The 18,582-nt window shown below is 35.4% G+C and overlaps 1 protein-coding gene across 3 annotated transcripts in view; it reads left to right on the forward strand.

Moving 5' to 3' along the window:
- Positions 1 to 18,582, forward strand: part of LOC116179842 (cation-independent mannose-6-phosphate receptor-like) — a 46,063-nt gene that overhangs the window by 20,841 nt on the left and 6,640 nt on the right. For 2 of the 3 annotated variants that reach the window (XM_031499692.1, XM_031499693.1), the window contains 15 exons: positions 847 to 1,332; positions 1,390 to 1,543; positions 1,596 to 1,703; positions 1,899 to 2,056; positions 2,105 to 2,306; positions 2,354 to 2,502; positions 2,552 to 2,820; positions 7,868 to 8,015; positions 8,059 to 8,201; positions 8,258 to 8,364; positions 9,268 to 9,620; positions 9,669 to 9,852; positions 9,904 to 9,965; positions 16,126 to 16,216; positions 16,267 to 16,424. In XM_031499692.1, coding sequence (XP_031355552.1) covers positions 847 to 1,332; positions 1,390 to 1,543; positions 1,596 to 1,703; positions 1,899 to 2,056; positions 2,105 to 2,306; positions 2,354 to 2,502; positions 2,552 to 2,820; positions 7,868 to 8,015; positions 8,059 to 8,201; positions 8,258 to 8,364; positions 9,268 to 9,620; positions 9,669 to 9,852; positions 9,904 to 9,965; positions 16,126 to 16,216; positions 16,267 to 16,424 — 2,772 coding nt within the window. The remainder of the gene's footprint in view (positions 1 to 846; positions 1,333 to 1,389; positions 1,544 to 1,595; positions 1,704 to 1,898; positions 2,057 to 2,104; positions 2,307 to 2,353; positions 2,503 to 2,551; positions 2,821 to 7,867; positions 8,016 to 8,058; positions 8,202 to 8,257; positions 8,365 to 9,267; positions 9,621 to 9,668; positions 9,853 to 9,903; positions 9,966 to 16,125; positions 16,217 to 16,266; positions 16,425 to 18,582) is intronic. The other variant, XM_031499694.1, reaches the window with a different exon arrangement.

The following is an 18,582-nucleotide window of genomic DNA, read 5'->3' on the forward strand; positions in this document are numbered from 1 at the left end:
TAACAAAATGCAGTTTTGAAACTGAAAAAATTCCGACTACTTTCTGAGATATCCGGGAAAAAACGCGAAATTTTGCAAAATCGTTTTAATTTTTATGAAGTTATTTAAAAAGATATTTTGAAATAAAAGGCAAATTATTATGGCCACTTTTTTCCCTCTACAATATACTACTTTTAAATTTCAACTGTTACGTTTTGTCTCCAGTTAACCATCATCAACTTTGTTTTTTCTTATGGAAGTAATTTTTACTTTTTGTGTCATTTGATAGAGAATTTAGAATTTTTTTCTGAATTTAAAAATGCAAACGTCACTATCTTTGATCAGAAATAGCGTACTAATTCGTAAAAACGCAAAAAAGTGTGTACATACACTGCCCCAGACAAAGTTTTCTATTCAAAAAAGAAGACATTTTAACAATTTAAAAAAATTGTGTTTATATTATTAAGATCAGAAAAAAATCTATCAAATGACACAAAAAGTAAAAATTACTTCCATAAGAAAAACCAAAGTTGATGATGGTTAACCGGAGACTAGCATCTTGTAGAGGGAAAAAAGTGGCCATAATAATTTTATTTATTTTGAAAAATTTTTTCATATAATTTCAGTAAAAACAAAAACGATTTTGCAAAATTTTGCTTTTTTTCCGGATATCTCCGAAAATCACTTTGTTAAGCATCAAAATACGCAACTTTGTCAAATTTAAACTACCCTCCTATCTCTTACAGTTTCCGAGATCCCCATGGTGGCCCTTGAATTTGAATCAGCCTGTATTTGAAAATATCATTGTGACAGGACTTAATATACCAATTCAACAATGTAGATAGAATAATGAAAAGGTTTTTTTAGCTGGAACCAAAATTTAAATTCATGAGCGAGTGTGAACTAAAAATCGAAATTCCTGATCCCGAATACGAACCGCCATGTACTTTAAAAAAAAATGGCCACTTTATTGACATGAGATCACTAAAAAATATAGAAACAATTGTAGAACATCCTGAACCGAAAATGAAATTTAGCTTAAATGTGTGCAAAAAATCTCCTAAATGTGATCCAGACGTATCAATATGTCAGTTGCTGGATGATGGCCGGTCAACTGCAATATCAGATGTTAGTAGCCAACGTTTACTCCTCAAGGAGGGAAGTCTCTTAATCCAAGGCCATACCAATGAATATAGGCGGTTCAGGCTAGAATTTAGACTTAATCTTAAATGCAATTGGAAAGCGACTGGATTAACGAATTTAGTTTACGTAAAACCTCAGCAAAAAGGGAAACGTTATAGTTTCAGTGCAGAGTCATCAGTTGCCTGTGTTAAGTTACCAATCAACTGCTTGGTAAGTGTTTATTTGAAAAGGTAGATGGTAGAAAACTTTGGGTCTTGTTGTTTGTAGATACGAGATCCAGCTAATGATAATTTTTTGTACGATTTGAGGCGATTATATCGAGGTGGTAATGGATGGAACGTCAAAAATGTTACTGGTGGCAGAATAGACATCAGTATGTGTGGTCCTTTACGGTTTTCAGACTCTACAACTGAGTGCGCAAGTGAGTTGATAAATGATAGGCTGTATGAAGTTGCACTTTTTGCATTTTTTAGAGCAACATTCTCAAGTGTGTCTTATGAAAGGTGGAGCAATTAATTTGGGTAGCATTCAGAAAAATATTCAAGTCACTGCTCATGATACGGTTATTACAAGTTTTACTGGTAAGTTCATATTGGCGCTAGCTAAAAAAGCTGGGCGTAGTTCTTAGTGTCAAATGCTTGCTTGGATGTGTGTAGTGGGTTGACTTTGTAGAGCAGCCTTGACTGAACTCGATCACATTTTATGTATAAAATACTTTTTGTTTTGTTTTGGATTGTTTTCTTTTCGTGTTTAATTGAAATAAAAACTGTTTATAGATGGCAGTGCATGTTTCGTAAATGGTACTGAAAGGAGCTACAGCACTGAAATTGAGTTTATATGTAAAATTCAGGAAGATGGTCCTATAGTGCATGATATAATTGATGAATGTGTCTATAAAATAAAGTGGTATACTCCAATTGCTTGCGCCAAAAATGTAAGTTAAGCAAACATGATGTATCCATTTTTTGTATTTTCATTTTAGCTACCAATAGGGGATGATTGTAGAGTAACTGACATGACCGGACCAATCAATTTGAACCCAATGCGCCAGTATCAGGATAGGACCCACACTTTGTCCCCAAATTCATTTTTACGTTTTAATTTATGCGGCCCGCTAAATAAACGTTGTAACAATCATACAGCAGCCGTTTGTTTGGTGAATGGCAACACGGAGCATGTCTTAGGTGAGTAATTTACTTCTTTTAATTAATGCTTAGATAGTTACTTTTAGGAAGAACAAATCTAACACTGGTTAAGAATAATGAAATAATATCGACCATTATGAAGGGTGATAAATGCTCTGGAAAAATGTCGGAATTAAAAATTAACTTTAGATGTAATCAGTTTGCAACCCCTGGTGGGCAAGTGCAAGTCAAAATTGTACGAGTTTATTAAAAAAAAATTTGTTTATTAGATATGGTTGTTTCAGATTAGAGATTTCTGTGACTATGAGATCACTGTAAACACTCCAACTGCCTGCTCACCTATGTCTTTCTTCGATTGTAAGTTGTATAACGGAAACTGGTTGTATGATCTTTCGCCTTTAATGCGACATGATGCCAATTATGAAATCAAACAAGCAGGTTTGCTATACAGTTTAAATTTATGCAGGTCTGTTGTTAGAACGAATAATGCGCAATGTACCGCATATGCAGGTATTTGTATGAAAAATTTGACTGAAATGCACGAGAAAAAGAGGTTAGTATACTTACCTATATAACAATATTTCTCAAATACACAAGTCAGATTTTACACATTTTTGTTCTCATATTCTCATATTGCCTATGCTGATTTAAGTATATACGGATTATGAACTAATTCAGTATGAACACCATCTCTGAAATAGCTTGAAATGGTCTACATTCACACCGCATTCATACTGTTGCAAGTCCTTATAGTTTACCTTGTTTGACCTACAACACTGTGTTGCCAACTGTTTTGGTTAATTTTTTCTGTCACATCTGGCTGGAACGGATAAAGCTTTTCAGAGAAGATAAATGGAAGTCGTCTGCGTAATACTAATACACACAGATCAGTATTTCATTAGCAAAGTTTAAAATTGTCGATCTCACGAGTAATCTAACTCAAAATAGACTAATTACTGAGATCTCAGCCGAACAGCCAGCCAGCCAGCCATAACGAATATAATAGCGTATTGTTTTCCAAAAATGCGCTAAAAATGGGTAGTGAGGAAGACCAAACATTTTTGTGCCAAATAAATCAAACGCCTAAAATGATTCTCGAAAAGTTGTAAACTTTAGGATTGTGTAATTTTTAACCTGTTTTTGTATTATAGGGAAGGAAAGCTGGAGGAGGCGAAGTTGAGAAAAGTAATACCATAGAGGAAATACAATTGTATTTACTCTGGTAATACTTATTTAATTTATGTTTAATAAAAAAAAGCACTAATACCAGCGCGAATTGCATAAGTCTGTTCGTCTGACTGTTTGAGATCTCAGTAAGTTTATTTTGTTTAATAGGTTTTAATAATAGGGTGGATGAAAACAAAGATCTTTGTCGAAAAAAATTAGGCGCCTGCGTGTCGTGTTCTAGGTTCCTTATTTGTTAAAATATTTCAAACAAATTACGTACATAAACCGATTAAAAAACTAGATTTGTGGATGTGTTGAAACGTTGGGTCTTGGCCTGCGCGACTAATTGACTAAAAATGTTAATTTTTTTAAAAAGTATAATATCCCACATTAAAAGGTGGTGCTGTAAGTGTGGAAGCTGACGGACAAAAAATAAGTTGTAACCAATCACCCCTGTCCTACAGCCTTATCACTTATGTTTGAGGAACTATAACTCATAGAAAGATGGTACCAACAGCTTTATCTAGGTTTTTGGGTGTACCAAGATGTGGCGAATTTTCCCTAATATGAATTGAGGAGTGAGTGAGTCCGATTATCCTTCTAGGATAAGCAATTGCTTAACCCCCCGGCGGCGCCAAGAATTCCAGAATGGCCCCCCTCGGTACCTCTGCTATTCAACAACCCCTTATTTTTCTGACGCAAGGATGCCAGAGTGGCTTGCTCTCTCACATCGAGATCTAGTGGAGACAGATCCAGAAGAACCTCCATGACGGATGTGGGAATTATTCCCATCGCGTCTGTGCAAACAAGGCACAGAAGACTTTGTAAGTACATGATTTAAGAAGTGCTACAGTGGAGAGTCTGGCCACCAGACATATTGCTTCATATCAGAGTATATAGGTCTTATCTTCGGGCGGGGATGATCTCCGAAGTCTCAATTGCGCGCTGATTTTGCCAGAAAGTCCCTTTTGAACTCACGCAATTGCTTTTTTATTCAATTAAATAAATTTATACATAGGAACCACGCATGGTAAACAATGCAAAATAATAAAAGTAAAATATTTATAAACCGATGGACACATGAAATTGTTAAGAACTGAATTCTATATCGGCATCATTTTTGTGTTGTGCAAACATTGCTTTAATCCCTGCTGTCTGCAGTTAAAAAAAGTCGCCTAACCTCGCCCCCTCCTCTATTGTTTCGAAGGTTGTTCAAAACCCCTTCTATATCTATGAATATTCCCAGTGAGGACTGTTTATAGTCCAGCGATCTCACAATCCGCCCCACAACGCAGTGCACGGTTGACTCTAGATCTTCCTGGGGAGTATGCGTGTTGTATCTATCACACAGTCTTTTAAGTGTGTTATGAAGAAAAGACATCAAACTGATTGGGCGGTGTGCTTTAGGTGTAAAGTAATCACCTTTGCCAGGTTTGGGGATAAATACAATTTCCATATGCTCCTCCATTGTTTAGGTATGTACAAAGATAATACTACACTAGATAGACACTGTAAATGGGCAAGTTACTGTACCTAGTGTAAAAGTTTTCCAATTGTTTTGCTGATTAAACCCTACTTTTGTCTAACCATTCATATAGTAAAATATTGATCTTATATATCAAAGATAATACTACTCTAGTAGATAGACACCGTAAATGGGCAAGTTGCTAAACCGCTTATTTCATTCCTTAAAGAAGATATAGGGGACTTTTGCAATTAAGCCTATCATCGGAAGTCGTAATCGTACGTATTCGACACGAGCTGCATTATACTATCTCTTCCTTGACCTACCCCACATTCCTTTACGTATTATATATATTAAATTACATTTAAAGGTAAGGGAAACATCTGTGGAGGCGTCTCTGAGAATTTCCGCCACGTTGCGAATATTGCGCACTTTTATCGGACTGTACTTTATACAGGGTGTAACCATTCCCCTCGGATCGTAGTGCCTTTACCATAAAAGATATCGGGAAAAAATGGAGGAGCAAAAATGTTTCTAAAATATTTCTGGTCACCAGTGGCGTGCTGTATTTCAGTAGCGTCCGTTTTTTTAAAAATGGAATATTTTATTGAGAAATTGAAAAGTACTGTAGAGTACTACTTTTTTATTTTTTGTAACATAGCATACCCTTAACTTTCACCCATTTCGCTATTATAACCTTTTCTTCTCAAAATTTGACCGTTTTTCGAATTTATTCCAGAGAAACTAAATCACGCCGGCGCTTAAATTTTGAATTCAGGCACATACCTGGTGAATATTTCAAAACCGAACATAAACAATTAACATGTTAAAAAATTAATGTTTTTTGCAAATTGTTGCTCCACATGTAGGTTAACTTCCGAGGGACCCCATGCAATCGAAAGAAGATTTTTTTCTCATCTAATGAGCGAATTTGTTCATTTTCAGGTGTATTTCTCATAATTTCATAAAAAATTCAACAAAATTAGCAATTAGCAAAATCATGTTAAGCCATGAGTCAATTGTAAATTTTCTAAAGAATTGAATAACATTTGAATCTGCTTTTTGTCTTACTAATAGTCATGGATTACATGATTTTGGTAATTGCATTTATTTCCAAATTTTTGATGAAATAATGGGAAATGCAACCGAAAATTAACTAATTGTATGTGATAAGATGAGAAAACATTATAAGACCTTTAAGTGAACATGGGGAGCACAATCTACAAAAAAAACATTTTTCCCATGTTAATTGCCTACGTTTGGGTCGGATTTTTAAAATAACGGCATCGATTTTTTTTAAATAACTTATTTTTATTAAATTCTTCCAAAGATCTTCTGTTGGGAAATAAATTGTGTCAAAAGACAAGAAGCTAAAATTTTTTTTTCGGCAAAACGGTTATTTTTATTTCGTTAAAATTTTGCTAGTTCACATTGCGCATAAAAGATGTAAGACTGTCAAAAACTTTTTTAGCTTCCTACCACGAGCTAGGTAGCTATTGCGATAGCCGTTTTTCGAACATGTCAAAATTGTGTAATTGTAAACAGGAACAGGTAGATTGTCAGGGGGAAACTGAAGGTACCTTCCATTCTTTATAAGAAATACGGCAGATTTTTCTGTAACTGTTCAGTATGGAGTATATTATTAATTTAAATTAGAGCAGAAAAAGAACAGTGAAAGAATGCGATACGCCTATACAAGGCTGCGCCTGACTAACACAATAGAAAGAGCCATTGTTCTAATATTGTCTGCTAATGCAGTGAATAATCGCTACTATTGTGGTAAAAACACTCTCTGCGGACAGAGTCGACATATCCCGCTGACAAAACTGAGGTGTCTTATCTAGTGTAGTATTATCTTTGGTATGTATCTGAAAGCGATACAGCCCTTATATATCTCACTAGGTAGATGACAATCCAGTCGCCATTGCAGGATGACTGGTTTTTTGCCATCCAATCTTGGTGATTTGTATGCCTCGCCGGATACACCATCTGACTAGCAACCGTCCAGTCATTCTCCATGGGAATGAAGGGGGTTACCTCTGGCGTTGTAGTGGCTCCGGGAAAGTGGGCGTCTCTCAGTACCTTGGCTGTTTCTGAGAGGTTGTTTGTGTAGGAACCATCCTCTTGTCTAAAATCCTTCTTATATAGCCTTAGGTTTACCTTGTAGGTCTCCCAATCGGCTGTAGCTTTGCTCTTCTTTACCTTATTGAACAGTTTGCCTAACTGATTTTTCTATTTTTCAAGCGCCTTGCACCACCGGGGATCAAATGACTCCACTTGTATATTAAAAACGGTTCATCGAGGAAAATGTTCCTATACTAAATGAAAGTTCATTAAATGCTCTATAACTATTATTCTCGCAACTTTTATTTGAATTCCCAACCGTTTACCGCTACACGCTTCTTAAAAGTAAATTTTTTTCATCAAACATCTATTTATATCGTCCAACTAAACTAACTTTGAATTATTTGGTCTCTTATCTATGTACAGCACTGGCCATGACCAATTTGAGTAAACCAATTTATGTGCAATCTTTTAACACTGTGATATCATGGTGCACAATGAATTTGTTTCCATCAACTATTGGACCCCTAAGATAATCAGTTATAATTCCTCACATATTTTGCGAAAAGTAGCATGAGAAGAGGGTACTTACAAAGGGGAAATGGAAGGTCTAATCTAGATGTGTCTGCTGGTAGGAGAGTATGTGAATACTTCAAAGACAGATTGTCAAAAGAGCACAGTTTCTAAGAAAAAGTTGAAGATTTACTGCTTGCCCTTTGTGTGGTTGTGGTTCAAAAGCTAAACCTTATTCTTCTTCAAGAGTTTGTGCCAATTGTTTCAAACCTCAATCAGTATCAGCTGTGTGAATGTAGACTCGCCTTTGAACTGAATGTGGCGATTTGTGCTAAATGTGACGGCATAAAAATGCGTAATAATTACGATAGACAGCAAATTTTATTTTTAGCTACATCTCATTGGGCATGATTAATAGTGATATTGACCTCAAACTAGACGGCGCTGATGTGGTAGTTGAATATAAACATGGCACTTTGTGCCCTGACGATTTTTCTGATAGATCATCTCTAATTCGATTTAAATGTTCTACTCTTGAAGTATGTCACTATTTAATATTCCCCTAATCATTGCATTGTTTAGGAAGGTCCAAAGCTTCTACGCAAGACAGCCTGTAACCATGAATTTGTGTGGAGAACGCCTGAAGCGTGTGGTAAGAATCGAACTAATCCAAAGATGAGGTCTCCACCTGCGTGCATTTTTGCTGATCCTGTTACTAAGAACACGTAAGTCCCTTTTTTTGGAATCCCTACATAGCATATACTTATTGATCTATTTTCAGCTTTGATTTGGCTGCGATTAATACAATAATTAAATTCGAAAGGCATAATGAAACTTTTAAGGTACCCATCTGTTCAAATGCCTTTACTTATTGTACCTTAAACAATGGTAAGTGACACATTATTTTTGATATTACTTAGGTACTTATATGGACATTTTTCTACTTTTTGAATGTTATAATTTTTTGTTACCTTGCGAGCTGCAGAGAGCCCTGGTGTTCTGTGCAGTTTGGAAAGGGATTTCAAAGTTTGATAAATCCACGTTTCGTATATCTGCAACGATCGTGTTATAATGGTCCATATGAATAAATGGAAGCAAATGCTTACACTTCCAAAATTCAAAGTAAATACTCGTAAGTGCTCCTTCACACTGGGCGACTTAGCAGCGTTGCTGAGCAGCAGGACAGGACGCACTGCAGCGCTGCTAAACCATGCTAAACAGACCAGTATGAAGGGGCAGTTACAAGTACAGGCCGTTAGTCCTAAGGTGGCGGAAACCAGCGCATCCCGAGAGTCCGTTAGAGATCCGGAGCTCTGCTTTTGCAGGCACCAGTGCCGGCGACCCTTTTTTTTTTGATATTACTTTCGAAAACAAGGCATCAAGTTATCATTATCACAATGAGTAAAAGTGTCAGTCTTGCATAATTATTATCCATTTGAGGGCATTAATTTCCTGAGAAACAATACAAAACAATTTAAGTACTTGCTACCTAAAGTAAAAATGCTTTGCAGACGCCACTGGTGCGTTGCAAGTTTAAATTTGAATCTGAACCACTGCGCACAACGACCGTTCGCCACCTTAGGACGAACGGCCTGTATTTACTTTGAATTTTGCAAGTATAAGCATTTGTTTACTTTTATTAATACGGGCCAATATTTCCATTTTGGCTGCATATTCATATCAAGAGTGAGTAATGTGCCATGTGTTGGGATCGATACTTGTAGAACTGTTCTATTTTATTTTATAAATGACTTGCTTTATTATAACTCAATAAACTAATTTATTTTTTAGGTTTAAATTGTACTACATTGGATACAGATTTTCAATTAGCAAGCTCTTCAAATGGACCATCAATTTTGTATTCTTTATTCAACAGGTCGTGCACTGACAATATAGTAAACTTTGTAAATATTAGTGTAAGCTGTGAACCGACCTATTCCATCAATAAGTTTGAAGTTGGAGAAATTACAAATTGTACACAGTATGCAGATTTAAAGACTCAACATGTTTGTAGTAAAGATCTAATATTGAAGAGCAATGAAATTATTAGCAGTAAACCTGAAATTGTAAGTCAAACTGAAAATCAAGATTGTACAATACCAGAACTGAATCACTTCAGCTTGAACAGTCTAGGAAATTTGAAAGTAAGTGCTAATAAACTTCCATGCCTAAATATCTGGAGTACGTTGTAGATCTTTTCCATGTCGAATAATTCATTGTATGTTTTTAATTTTGATCGAAAGGGAGATTGCAATGGATTAGTTTGCAAAGACGGCTTAAGTATGGGACCAGAAGTTCATCTCTGCCCACTTACGAAAATTGACGATGTAGAGTCGTCAGTTCGATTAATCTACAGAAGTAGAATGTGTCTTGATGGTAATTTGAACAATAATTTCAAAGTCGTTATATATAATTTGTTGTTTATAGATTTTTTCCGGTCAGAAATTTTGTTGAAGTGTGATGAAAATTCTGTTCCCAGAATAGTGAAGGTGAGTACCCAAATTGGTTAATGGAAGTGATATCGGGTCTTGGTAATGCAATACAGTAAAGTCTCGATAATTCGAGGTAATGACGAAGTGTCCAGTTTTTTGTTGTAAATTGATTATGAAAATTTAAGTAAAATGAAACAAAAATGCGAAAGAATCATTAAAATACCTTCAGAAATGAAAAAGTTAAAAGACTATAGTTGCACTTGGAAAAATAATTTCGATTCAGCGTGTGACGTCACTTCACCTTTTCGCATATGATGACCATTCATTCATTTGAGTACATTATTGTTGCACCCCACCGTTTCTACGGTAACGGCCGCGCTCGATTAGGTCAAATGACGTCACAGGCAATAACCACTACCGTTTTGCGCACTGAATACAGAGCTTAAATAATGTATTTCTCATTTATTGACAGATTTTAAAATTTTGTTTACTAGTTTATTAGTTTTATCTATAATTAGGTAAAATATTGTATTATCATTTATCATTATGAAATTTGTCCATTAGAGCTAGTAGTACCTCGGGTTTTGCAAAACTGGGATGAGTAGCGCAGGCGCACCACGATTACATGAAAATAAAGTCAGGTTTTGAGTTTTCAAGTTTTTTTTTCTTTTGGATCTGCACGGAACCTCGAATTATCGCGACTTTTACTGTACGAAAATCCACAGTGTAAAGAATAGAATAGTGAGATTATAGTGACCATCTGTAAGAGGGGGCAATTGTTGTGGATTTTGAAAGTTACGCATGTTACAAACCTTTAATAATAGATACCCACTTTTGCGCTAGACAAGAATAAATTTCAGGGTAGATAGGTAGGTAGTTTTAATTTGGCAAAGTTGCGTATTTTGATGCTTAACAAAATGCCGTTTTGAAATTTGAATACCTTCATAAATAAAACATACAGCATGCGTAAACAGTAATTTTGAAACCGGTCTACATATGATATTTCATTTAACTGCTTTCATAAATAATAAAGTTGCCATTGCGCATGCGCAAAATCAAATTTTAAGACCGTCTTTATGCCAAATGCCTATGTATCAAATTTCATTTAAATATCTTCATAAATAAAAAAGTTAGCATCGCACATGCGTTAAACCAAATTTTTGACACTGCGCATGCGCAAAACCAAAAATTATGGGTATGCACGGAATCCTTGGACCAAGCCCTTTCAAATGAGTCCTATATCGCCAAAATCCGTTCAGTGGTTTAGAAGGAGTACCTGTGACGGACGGACGTCAAAGTGCAGCCAATAGCGATTTTTCACTTTGTGGAAAATACGCTAAAAACAAAGTTCATAGTTAACCGGAGACAAAACGTCAGACTTAAAATTTAAACCTAGCATCTTGTAGAGTGAAAAAAGTGGTCGTAATAATGTGTCATTTATTTTGAAATATTTGTTTGCAATAATTTCGGTAAACAATAAAAACGATTTTCAAAAATTTCCTTTTTTCAGGATAGCTCCGAAAGTAGTCGGAATTTTTTCAGTTTCTAAACTGCATTTTATTAAGCATCAAAATACGCAACTTTGCCAAATTTAAATTACCTACCTATGCATCCCTTACAGTTTTCGAGATCCCCATGCCCCATGGTGACCCGCGAATTTGAATCAGCCTATATATTAGGTACAGACTAGAAAGTTCATTGGCTAGAAACTCGTATTTTTTTTCCTGAATATCAGCTTATTTATTTTTATTTTTAAAATGTGCATTGTGATGCACCAAAAAATGAAGTTTTGAACCCTTACTTCCTATTCTGCCCTCGAGTTAGATCTAATTAAAGTTATGGATGCTCCTTTAGTATTTTTTGACATGAGAGGGAGTCCCCGTTGTGCCAAAGGTGATTTTTTTTGTGGAAAGCTCATCAGAATTTTAAATGAATTCTAAAGTTATTGATTGACATTTACCAGTCGTGCAATGAAACTGGGATAACCCGTGTTCTGCTCATGGCTTTTGTGTGATGTGTATGAAGAAAAGTGTAGCAAATACAAAATACAGCCAATACAGGTAGCCATTTTGAATCATAGTCGCCATTTTGGATTTTATTTCCATTGTCTGACCATAACATACATACTATCCTTGCCAGGGATCTGTGGCCCTGCGTCATCATTTATATTTTATGGTGTAATATGAAAAAAGGTCTCTGGAAAAAAGCTAGTCAAATTATGTCCGTAATAATTATTATGTATAATATCCTTGAATGATAATGTATGCTCAGAGATGGCGGCAGCGGCGCTAAAAATCTTATTGACATTACGAAGTTTTGTTATGCTGTGAATTATCTGACGAATTTGTAAAGCTCAATTAATGGTCGGCAAAATATCTTAATCTGCGCCTAATTTGTAAATATCCAAGAAATTGCCTTACTCTAATTAAACTAATAATCAAAACAGTGTCATGTTTTATGCAACGCTGATGTAAGAAACAACTACAATTTTACTATAATTGATAGTTTAAAAATGAATCTTGTAGAGTTTGGGCAGTAAGAAGTGAAATTTCAAGCACCCAAATAAGTTGATTGACTCATCGAGTGTAATTTCTTGATATGCCCAGTAAAATCTGTATAAGGCTCAAGAATTAAAAAAAAATCTCATGTCAGTACATGTATATTGTTACATCAGTGTGTTAATAACATTTCAGTAATAAACTAATCCGTATCCGAATCGTAATCTGAACTTTCGGAGCAATTACCAATATTAATTATCATTTCGTTTACAGTGAAATCTAATACTTCTTCTCGTTTATACCACGCCTTTATAACGTCTTCTGTGTGTCGCACACAATTGGCCCAAAACGTTTCGTCACATTGTTGCAGTGCCTCGTTCCACATAGAAATTACACTGTGGTCACTGTAGCCGTCTCGTCCAATATGTTTATCGTAATAACTTTTAGCATGTGCCCACACCAACTCGATAGCATTAAATTCGCAGTGGTAGGGTGGTAATCGTAAAACATCATGTCCATGGTTCCTAATGATGTTGTCGACCTCATATTGTTTTTGGATTCCTAACGATTTTATAAATGAATACAGCTCGGGCTTGAAGAGTGTAGAATCAAAAGGAATATTTCTTCTGGTCAACCCAGCAACCATATCACCTTTAGTCCAAGACGATGTGGGCAGTTTCTCTACTAATGTAGAGTGGTATGGTGCATTATCGATGACAATTAACGAAGGCTTTTCCAAGTTGTTTAACAGATTATTGATAAGCCATTTCTTAAAGAGATCTCCATTCATTTCCCCATGATAGTCCTCTTTCAACGACTTCGAGACAAATAAAAGAGAAGCGTTCTGTATAAACCCGGTGCTTGTACCAGCATGGACAATAATAAATCTTTTCCCATCGTAACCTGCAGGTTTTCGCACACTTTTTAAATCTTCATCTTGCCAATCGGTACAAAAAATAGGTAGGTGTATGAAGTAGGTAAAATAACTCACACACAAAATAGTTCTAAAAAGAACTGTTGTCGACACTATGTAATAAAAGCGGAAAAAAGGTAAATGGAAAGAATCAAACAAAATGCAGTGACAGATCAACGAAATGAGAGGTTATGTATGTCGGTCAACAAAACAATCACGTAGCTAGTCAAATGAGTATCCAATTTTATAAACATGAGAAACAGGAGCCACCTTATTTTCATCGGTGTTCTCTTTTCACCGCATTGAATCCATTAATAGCGTACGTCGAACGCGTGAAATGCACTTTATTTATGATCTATCCTTGTTAGCGCATTTCCACAAAAATAAAAAAAAAATGCGCTATTGTGGCCACTTTGTCCGTCCGTCCGTCCGTCAGTCCGTCCGTCCGTCCGCTAACTTTGCGACGCTACTAGTTTTTTATCTTAAGAGCTATTGTTCTACTTTTTTCGCTATTTGGTTCGTTATGGTGTCGAGTCTTTTACCAAGGAAGGAATTTTTTCTGTACCGCTTACAAAAAAAGTTATTGTAAAAAAAACAAAAAACCGTTTTTTACATGTTCCATAATTTTACACTTTTGCCGTTTATTAACCATCCTAGAGATCGTTTATAATTTTGCATTGCTATCTGTCGCCTGCCGGTTGGTCTGTCCGTCTGTTCCTTTGTCTGTCTGTCCATCTATCTGTCCGTATGAACGATAACTTTGTTTAGAAATGTTCGATCGCTTTTACATCTCCGTTAGTTATGAACTGAATTGCATGAAATTCAATATGGCATAGCTTTAGCCATATAATACGCAATGCCAAAGTTGAATCGAAATCGATATCATTCACAAGCTGCCCTTTTCGCTCTCGACCATTTTATAAACCAATTCCAAACTTTTTTACTTATAAAAGCATTTGAATGAAATTTGATACATAGGCACTTGGGATAAAGGAAAATCAAACGCCAATTTCAAAATTTGGTTTTGCGCATGCGCAGTGCCAACTTTTTTATTTATGGAAGAATTTAAACGAAATTTGATACATAAGCACTTGGAATAAAGGAAAATCAAACGCCAATTTCAAAATTTGGTTTTGCGCATGCGCAGTGCCAACTTTTTTATTTATGGAAGAATTTAAACGAAATTTGATACATAGGCACTTGGGATAAAAGAAAGTCAAACGCCAATTTCAAAATTTGGTTTTGCGCATGCGCAGTGCCAAGTTTTTTATTTATGGAAGAATTTAAACGAAATTTGATACATAGGCACTTGGTATAAAGGAAAATCAAACGCCAATTTCAAAATTTGGTTTTGCGCATGCGCAGTGCCAACTTTTTTATTTATGGAAGAATTTAAATGAAATGTGATACATAGGCACTTGAAATAAAGGAAAATCTAGCGCCAGTTTCAAAATTTTATTTTGCGCATGCGCCGTGCCAACTTTTTTATCTATGGAACTATTTAAGTGAAATTTGATACTTAGGCGCTTGAAACAAAGGAAAATCTAACATTAGTTTTAAAATTGAGGTTTGCGCATGCGCAGTTCCAACTTTCTTATTTAGAAAAGCATTGAAATGAAATTCTTCTCATAAACTGAAATTGAAGTAGCACGTCAACAATGGATTGCCCATGTGCAATGCTATCTTTCATATTTGTGGCCGGATTTCTACGATTTCAACAGAAGTTGCATCTTACAAATGGGAAATGAATGCAAGTGGAAATGCGCTTTATGTAAATCGTTTACGATTACTTTTTAACTTGTTTGAATTGCGCGGTAATGAAATGGCATTATCAACAAGTTAGATGTTGCTTGATTCGTACGTTGATGACGCAGGGGCACAGATCCCTGGCAAGGATAATATATTCAATGCGATCAAAAATCAGTTGCGATGAAGTCGCCTTTGGAAGTTCAAGTTTAATACGATTTCCCATGTAAACAAAAATTCCATAGGTGACTTGACAGCAACTGATTTTTGATCGCGTATGGTTGTTGAGGGTGTAGAAAGTTGAAAAGAACCATGACGCCTTGAAAATTTTTTCGTATAAACTGGCCAAAGTGGCTTAAAAACTACGAAAAACTTCTTCGTTTCTTTGCCTTTGAGAACTTTTGAATTCAAAAATTATACTATACCATTATGTTTTACTTTACCATAAATGTCAATTTTATTGTTAAAGTCGGCCATATTGTAAAGCTTAATTGGACCCCAATCCAATAGGCATGTTATATGAATGCAACCATATAATGTATGCAACCCTCCAGGATTAGCGAGACCCCATGTCATGGTGGGTAAGTAAGGCGAGATATTTTGCATTGATTTTAATAGGAGCTATTTTAATGACTTTTTAAAAACCTACCTAGTTCATATGAGCATCTTATTAAATGGTGTACAAGGAGAATAAAGATCTATATTGGTATACATTCCTAAATAATCATAAATCGTACCTAAAGTTAGTCAATATGTTCGTCACTTATTTATTGATTTTGTATTAACTAACATCCAGAAACATTTAGACATGATCGCTGATTTATTATTACAGCATATTCTTTAACAGTCATCTTATACAGGATAATATTATCTGTATTCCTTGGATGGCATGGATTTTTTATTTTGTACATGAATGTTGTCACACTATTCTATTCCTTATTACACCATGGGTAATCACATTAGGTACAAGGTGTTGCATTTCAAATTTTTAAGATACTTCTTATGGCAGTTCTAAATATTAGGTTATACCTACTTAGTAGAAATATGATTTGTTTTATAGGAAACCGATTGTTCAGTTGTTGTCCATTATCCATTCAAAGAAGTGTGCACATGGTTTCCACAATCAGGACAGTTGGAGGTCTCAAGTGCAGGTTCATGTAAATTCATCGTAAAGGCTGAATATTTTATTAAATTGTTTTAGATTCTACAGGAGTAGCGGTTGGATCTTCTGTTGGTGTATTGGTACTTTTAGCACTTGTTGGCGGAGGTATAATAGTTTTTAAAAAAAGAGGTATGCAACGAAACACTTCGTATGAAACTATTTCAAGTGATAAGCGGCGACTGTATGTCTATTGTAAGGTAAAAAAACTAAAGTAATATTGCATCTGGTTTTGGGCTGTGTTCCTGCTTGCTACGATTTTGCAACCATTCGCACGCTGGCACAGGTGATGTTTTTGTAAACTAGCAGGGCATGGTCCATATGGATAACTTTCTGAGCAGTTTGTGACAATTGTTAATGGTCTGCTGGCTAGCTTGTAAAATTCATCATTGCGTTCCTAATATTTGTCATTTACTAATAGACATGCTCTTGCAGGTAGGTATATTGTAAAGAATAATATACTACAAAATCAAGTACGTTCACTTTTACATGTGGTGTGTGTTAATAAAGTTAAGTCTCAATTAATTAACGAAGATTCAGTATTCTTAGGAGGAACTGAACAATATAGTGTAGGAATATGCAGTATTTACATAAGTTAGGAAATATTGAAGGGACCAAGTACTTTAATTTCTGAGTAGTGTCTCTTACGAGTTTTGTATTACATTTTTTCCGAAATCGTTTTTTTCAACATAGAATTTTAAATTTCATTTAGAACTTTTAGTTGCTGTCAAAACTGACACACTAATGTGAATCCATCTGAAAATTGAAATTTTATATTAAAAAAGCGGATTTGCAGAAAAATGTAATACATGTCAGTAAAATGATACTACTCGACTTGGAAATTAAAGTACTTCACCCACACCCCAAAGGAGCCTCGTACTTCAGTATTTTCCTTGCCAGTTAGCTGTCATATTCCTGACTTTTATGCAAATAACTATTGAAGCTGTGCAATCGGCTATAGTTATTTGTACAACTAGTTTTGAAAGAGATACATTTTCACCCTCATTAATCCTGAAAAATCATGCAAAAAAGACACTTACAACACGTGTTGTAAACGAAGTTTTTTTACATAGTGATTAACTATCATAATTGAATAATATCATTGACATTCAAGATTTACTGTCACTCAAAAACTGAGCTAGTATAGGCAGGACCTAGGGCAGGACTACAGTGACTTTATAAGGACAGTGGCGACCAAGGTTGTTTTATTAGGGAGGTTGTCTGGTAACTCTAAACCAATAGAATGCTTGCATTTTGAAGGCGGGAAAACGTCATCCGGAATACACATTTAAAATTGCTCATAGGTTACAATGCTAATAAAAGGGATAAAATATTTAGTTTTTGCAGTATATTTTTGGATTTATATGGGTATATGTATATGGGGGTGGATCTTATATTGAAAATCTTGAAAGTTTATCGACTTCCACCTTTGAAAGCAATCAAAGTTTTGAAAAAATGAGTGTGGTGCGTAAGCTATTTTACATTGCACGAGGACTTGTGAAAATGTAATCAAATTAATTTTAAAGGTGGAAATGGATAAAATTCCGGGTTCCTACAAAATAGGAACCACCCCTATGTATCAATACCTAGGCTTTGGGAATTAAAACTCTACACATTCTTTAGCGGATGACGCCAAATAAAATGCTGTTGCTTTTTATGGAATATGTATATTTATAGTATGTACAAAATGGCAACCGAGATGCACACGGCGAGCTCTATATCGTTGGGGTGAACCCAGATGCAAGTCTTCTGACTGATGGAATGTGACGCGAGGTCGAGCTAGCAAGGCGACCTGATGGTTCTGCAGGTGGAGTCGTGGAGAGCTTTTTGTTTCTTGAAGTGCAGTCGAAGCAGAAATTGCGTTGCACTGTGCAGAGTTCGTGGCTCTGCTTTTAAACGTTTGCGGCCAGGGACGCTACGCTTTCATCGGTTGGCCGTTTTGACCAATGAGGGCGCAGCACGTTTTAGTTTGCTGTCGGATGTGAAACATTTTCTTACCCATTCTTTAAGAACGATAGGGTCTTTGGGAAACGTAAAAACAGATTTTATTTACACCAGGATGAGGAATTTTAGTGTTACCGCCACTCATCTAAAAAAATACTTAATTATAACATACAAAAGTGCATATAATTGATGAACTAACCTTTCAATCACGGCTATAAATACCCACAACATTCACAAACTAAATGTCTTTATATTGCACCAAACAGGTATCTACAGCTAATATATGTCCTTATGCACTTCAAAATTCAATAAATTTTAAACAAATAAACTATAACTCAAGAAAAATAAGCACCCGCGCGACTACAAACAACTTTGAACGTCAATGTCTGAATTCTCGATGACGTATATATTCCG

This window comes from Photinus pyralis, unplaced genomic scaffold (assembly GCF_008802855.1).
Source record: "Photinus pyralis isolate 1611_PpyrPB1 unplaced genomic scaffold, Ppyr1.3 Ppyr1.4_LG8, whole genome shotgun sequence".
NCBI lineage: Eukaryota > Metazoa > Arthropoda > Insecta > Coleoptera > Lampyridae > Photinus > Photinus pyralis.